Consider the following 6218-nt stretch of genomic DNA (forward strand, 5'->3'; position numbering starts at 1 on the left):
TTTCCCTTCACTTCTCATATTCATAATGTGTAACTAGGTCCTGGCTAGATGTCCTCCCACAGAGAGCTTATGATGTAACACGAGTCCTCCTTTATCAATTTTGCAAGTCTAAAGCTTCGTTCAGATCAGATAAGGGCAACCGTTCTCTCACGTTACCTTTTTTTATTGAAGGTTCCAATCACCTTTGTGCAGCTGGAGTTGTCTCCTCCACACACTCCGCACTTGTCATACTGCAGCTTCGAGCCAATGATGCCGTCACAGCCCGTCCTCACACACTTTCCCCGGACGCAGACGGAATTGCTGTATGGCCTGCATTCCGTTCCATCGGTCACCTGAATAATGAGAAACACGTTAGCAGTGGGAAATACTTGGGCCTGCGTAGGTGGGTTCTTTGATAAAATTGCAAGTTCTAATTTGGGAGTTTTAAGTTTGATTGGAATAGCTCGTACTTTGGAAACTAAACAACCAATCAAAAAAGAAAAAAAAACCATAGTTTCCAGGAGTATTCAACTGAAAAATTCTTGACATATTGGCAGAAAGAAGAAGAACTGGGATAGATTGGGGTTATGCCCTGTCTCTCTTCTTTATCTCTTGAGCTTAATTCCGAATGTGTTAGGAGACCAAGGTCCTAGTCTCCATTTCTGTGTGCGTAATACATTCCCATGGTATAGTCTTGCCTTTTTATTGCTAGAAACAATCTTTCACTTAGTGTGTGGGACTGTCTGTCACTTGTGTGGAGAGCAGAATACGAGCAGGCTCACGAATGCAGACATCCTTTTTGTTTACACAATTGTTTTTTGTTAATTAATTTTATAGTTGATTTACAACGTTGTGCTAGTTTCTGCTGTGCAGTTAAGTGAATCAGTTATACATATGCATTATATCCACTCTTTTTTAGATTCTTTTCCTATATAGGTCATTACAGAATATTGAGTACAGTTCCCTGTGCTATACTGTAAGTTCTTGTTAGTTATCTGTTTTATATATAGTAGTGTGTATGTGTCAATCCCAATCCCAATTTATCCCTTCCTCCCTCCCCTCTTGGTAGTTTTTCTATATCTGTGACTCTATTTCTGTCTTGTGCATAATTGTTATTACTGTAACAAAATTGAAAATCTACACTGGACAGTCACAACCTTGTAACGGTTGGAAAGCATTATGTTGAACTGTGAGACACTGAAGTAGAGAAAAATTCGTGTAAAAAAGAAGTCTGGGAAGGTCAGAGAAAAGTACTTACTGGAAGAGACTGAATATTTTTGAAAAAAAAGAATTACATATTTAATAAGCTAGTTACAAAATACTATGTATATGGACTCAGTGGTTTGTGCATATAAGTATGTATAAGTAACATATATAGTCATATGTGTAAACATACATATTTTGTATTTGTGTATATACAAAACTCTTTCATATAAGTGTGTGTATATGAGGGTGTATATGTGTATAAAGTGAGGTAGGGTATTCTTCAACAGGTTAACAGCTCTCTAAATGATTATATTTCCAGGTAATATTTTTGCTTTTATCTCTCTATAATATTTTTAAATGAAAATGTATTATTTTTCAATAAAAAGATAAAACATTTTAAATGTTACATAACTTGGACATTAACTTATTTTTCAATAATATGTCATAAATATCTGAAGACCAGTTACAGAGATGGTTTTAAATATAGCACCTATTTGCAAATTAGATAAAATGTTTTAAACTGCCGCATAATGTTGCTTGTGAGAAATGAAACTTCAATAAGTTAGAAAGTGCTCTTCTGTGGAAAACAAGGGATAATTTCACATGCATATATTACAAATGTGTATAACTAAAAGGACATTGATTCATTTTAAAGGTGCAAGACATTTTAAAGTCTAGGTCAGGGATGATGATCTTGAATCTATCTTCATGAATCACCAAAGAAATTCTTCAGTAAAAGATGACAGAAAAATAGAAAAGTTTCTTGTTTTATAGTCCCCTTTACAAATGTACCTAGGGAATACTATTTTGAAGTTAAGTTTGCAATTTACCTTCTTGACAGAGAGTTACACTTTTTCAAAAATAGCTTTTAAAACATTTACTTGTTCTGTTTACAAAATCCTTTTGATTCATTGTAGCAAGTTTGAAAATATAGAAATTACAGAGGTGAAAATGAAACCTTCCAAAACCTAGCCACTCCCCCAAATAATGACTGTTTACATTTGGTATGTGCAGGCTCCATTCTACCAAATAATTTCCACCAAGGACGCCTACTGTTTCTGGACCGTCTGCATGCAGTTACCTTTGGAGAAAACACTACGTAGTAGCCAGTGCCCTTAGCTCTGCAGGTCAGTTTGCACACATCTCCTGGCAGGATGCCTGCATATTTGGGAACCCATTCCACAAATGTTTTGACTCCTTTTGCATCAGACTGATATCCATTTTTGGCCTCACACTGCTCATGACGAAAAGATTTACCTAAAAATCAAACATGTCACATTATTACTCTCTCTGTTCTGAAACTTAGATATATTCTTGTTCATTTAAATACATTTAAGGAGATGAGAGATGATATTTTTTTTCCCCAGAGTCTCTCTACACCAGTGTTGAAGGATTTTTATCTTCAACACAGAGTTGAAAGCAGCAATTACTTTCTTCCTACTCCCTGAACACTCAGTTGTTTATAATAATAATTTAAAAATCACTCATGTATTTGTTATTGATTTGCATACTGGTGGAACTGTGCAGTACAAGATTAATAGGCTATTTCTCCAGCCTCCGCTATTTATTACTGCTAGAATACAAATTACACCCGACACATGATGGTTGCTGACACTTGGGAGCAGCGTACCATTGGCTGGGCAGGGTAAGACACTGCAGGAGCGGTAGATGGCCCTCTTCCCTGTGCAGTAACGGCCATTGTTTCTGGGTGCGGGGTTATTGCAGTGGCGATAAGCAAACTGTACTCCTCCCCCACATGAGCGAGAACACTGGCCCCAGGACCCCCAGGATCCCCAGCTGCCATGGCTCGATGTCTAAAACAGAAAATAGAAGATATTTTAACTGAGAAGGGAGGAAAACATTCAAAATGTACATTTGGAAATCACATGCATTCAATGACTCAGTGGAATGTACATTTGGAAATCACTTGAATTCAGTCACTCGGTGGACACTTCACCACAGTTAAATTTTCACTGAATTTAACATGGCCACAGGTATTGAACACTCTGGAATTACAATGTGATTCCAAATCTTGGCAATCCACCTTTTCTGTCCCCCACCCCCCAGCACTAGAGGGTCTGAACACTTCACCCTAAGTACTGAGCACACTGCAAAGATTGCTCGTGGCTTCTTTGGACCTTCTGATACTGTGCATTTCTGTTAATAACCACCGAACCACGGTTCACTTTGTGTCCAGCCTGATCTTGCATCTTTAAAGAACTGTGTGATGCTAAAGATTCTGTATGATTCCAGGTTGATTATGCTTCCATCTTTTCTCCCTCTTTAGCACTGAAGTTCTGTAGTCCCTTTGTTGACATCACACGTCCCACCTGTGACAGACCCTCTGCCACATGCATAAATGTATCTGACCTGGACTTGGCTTCATTACACCCTGTAAAGAGGAAATGGGACAGATACTGAAGAGCACCCAATCACATGCACCCACATCACAGGGAATGAAGAGTCCTGTGATGACATACCAGGTTTATTGCTATAGAAACACGGCAGGCAGCAGGAAGCTGAGAGACTCCAAAAGGAAGATACTAGAAACGCCTTTGCTGAGGGAATTCCTGAAGAACTTCCTCTGGTTGTATGTGTCAGGGTATCTGTGTCAGGGTATCTGAGGATGCTTGCTTGTGTGTTAGTCTTGAAAGGCACAGGCAACACGCCTATGGCAACACTCTTCTAGGGACTTTGAAAATGTTATGAGTGAGAGGGAACAAATGCTTTGCTTGGACCTTGACAGTGAAGGTGGCAGTTGCTGACCTGAAGCTGGACCGGGTGCATAGGGAGGGAGGAGGTGTCTCCCTGGCGCAGGTGTGGCTATATTATAGTTCCTGAAGTTAGATTAACTTGCCACGAGGGGGAAAGCATGACCATTTTGGAGTTCACCAAGTATGCATGAGGACCATGTGTCAGCTAACTTTGCTGCTATTTCCTTACCGAATTTAAATAAATGTATTCCAATAACTTTACGAGCAGTTTGAAAGTAAACTCCCAAGTGGTAATTTGGGGCCCTACGTGGAGTCTCAATTAGACAGAATTTGGGCTGTCTACTTATTTGCTACAGGTTATAACCTGAGATCTGCATTTTCTCCAGTAATTGACAGCTGGGGATGGCTCTTGCAGGTAAAGGAGGGAGCTGTAAACAGATTCCTCAAGGAAAAATATTTTAACTAGGAAATAGAGCCTTCTGTGGCCAGTTCCCACAGGTGTCACAGGAAGGTACATCAGACCTTAGGTCTCCAGGCCCTGCGTGACAAGAAAATCACTTACTGAATAATATTTTTTCTTGGTCTTGTCCACACACTTGCCCTGCAGGCAGATCCTCCCTTTTCCACATGGTGTCCCTTCCACAGCTGGCAGCTTCTTGGTCAGACACACCATCTGGCCCTGGCGCACCACAGCGCACCAGAGGCGGGCACACACGTCCATCCCGGGACACACCGAGTACTCGGGCCCGAAGGTCAGGTTGCACTGCTGGCTGGCATCGTAGGTCTGTCCCGGGAGTTCCTCGGGGCCCAGGATCTGCTTGCGTGGCAGGTCTAGCAAACAGTTACCTAAAAGAATAACCAAGATTGACCACTGTTCTGTGTTTCTGTTTCAAACCTTGAAAATTATGGATCTGAAAATGCAAGACTCCAGCTGGTGCTGAAACACGATGCATCTACAGATCTGCAGTGTGATGCCCTGGGGAGGGGACTCCCTGTGGATGAGGCTGAGTGCCTCTGTGAGCTCTCCAGCACCCACTAGGATTTCCCATGGATGTTGTGCTCTGGGGTATACATAATGATGTGCAGTGGTTTGATTAAATAAAATTATTTCATAATAATTAGCTGTGAAAATAGTCATTGTGCTGAGGGACTAACAGAAACTGGGTTGGACCTAGAGGAAATAAGATAGTGGGTATAATAACAATAACAACAACAATAATAATAAATAGGTGTTTACAACTTTGAGAAACAGAGTTTGTCCTTGCACCCTTTCTATATCCCTTTCTCCACTTCCAACTACCCCATTCTTTTTTTTTTTTTTTTTTGACGTACGTGGGCCTCTCACTGTTGTGGCCTCTCCCGTTGCGGAGCACAGGCTCCGGATGCGCAGGCTCAGCGGCCATGGCTCACGGGCCCAGCTGCTCCGTGGCATGTGGAATCCTCCTGGACCGGGGCACGAACCCGTGTCCCCTGCATCGGGGGGGACCCATCCCCCAGCCATGTCACCTTTCCATTAATTCCATAAGTAATAAACAAGTGGATGCCTCATTCATTCCTGCACTCAACCAGCATCTGCTTAGCACCTACAATGTTCTAGCAAACATACTAGATATTAGGGATACAGAAAAATGACCCAGATCTGCCCCTAAAGTTCTCCCAATAAACTGAAGGAAATAAAGTCTTTCTCTTAGACTGAAAGAATTTTAATAAAGAGCTTTCAAGCATCACATATCAGGAGAAGTGGGAGGAGAAAAGAAAACATCTTTGATAACTTGGGACTAGGCCCATTTTTTTACTCTTTGCTTCCTTTTTCTCCCCTTTGTATCAGTTATTGAATGCAGTTGCTATTTGTTGGGTCTTTGGAGTGTGTCTGTCACAAACAAGTTGGTGCTCTCAGTACGTAGTGATGTGGGGATTATAAAGGGATTGCGGGGGGTCAGTAGAAGCTGACATAGACAGCGCAAATTCAGAAGCTGAAATGTGCCTCACCTTCCCCAAAAAGCTTCCCTAAGAAATCCCTTCCCAGTGAGTTAACTCCTTCAGCTTCTTCTCTTCATACAGGAGCTTACATATTGCCCATCAGTTCTGGTGTTTTTCTGTTTACTTGATTTACACACTGATTATTAACAATACTAAAAATAATTGGGGCTTCCCTGGTGGCACAATGGTTGAGAGTCTGCCTGCTGATGCAGGGGACACGGGTTCGTGCTCCGGTCCGGGAAGATCCCACATGCCGCAGAGCGACTGGGCCCGTGAGCCATGGCCGCTGGGCCTGCGCGTCCAGAGCCTGTGCTCCGCAACGGGAGGGGCCACAACAGT

At 41.9% G+C, this 6218-nt stretch overlaps 1 protein-coding gene across 1 annotated transcript in view; it reads right to left on the reverse strand.

Moving 5' to 3' along the window:
• Nucleotides 1-6218, reverse strand: part of ADAMTS5 (ADAM metallopeptidase with thrombospondin type 1 motif 5) — a 43254-nt gene that overhangs the window by 6247 nt on the left and 30789 nt on the right. Inside the window, exons 5-8 of the mRNA XM_007466502.1 lie at nt 4462-4745; nt 2816-2999; nt 2267-2442; nt 157-332 (exon numbers count right to left, since the gene is read on the reverse strand). Coding sequence (XP_007466564.1) covers nt 157-332; nt 2267-2442; nt 2816-2999; nt 4462-4745 — 820 coding nt within the window. The remainder of the gene's footprint in view (nt 1-156; nt 333-2266; nt 2443-2815; nt 3000-4461; nt 4746-6218) is intronic.

The sequence above is a fragment of the Lipotes vexillifer genome, unplaced genomic scaffold, assembly GCF_000442215.2.
Source record: "Lipotes vexillifer unplaced genomic scaffold, Lipotes_vexillifer_v1.1 scaffold340, whole genome shotgun sequence".
NCBI classification, from domain to species: domain Eukaryota; kingdom Metazoa; phylum Chordata; class Mammalia; order Artiodactyla; family Lipotidae; genus Lipotes; species Lipotes vexillifer.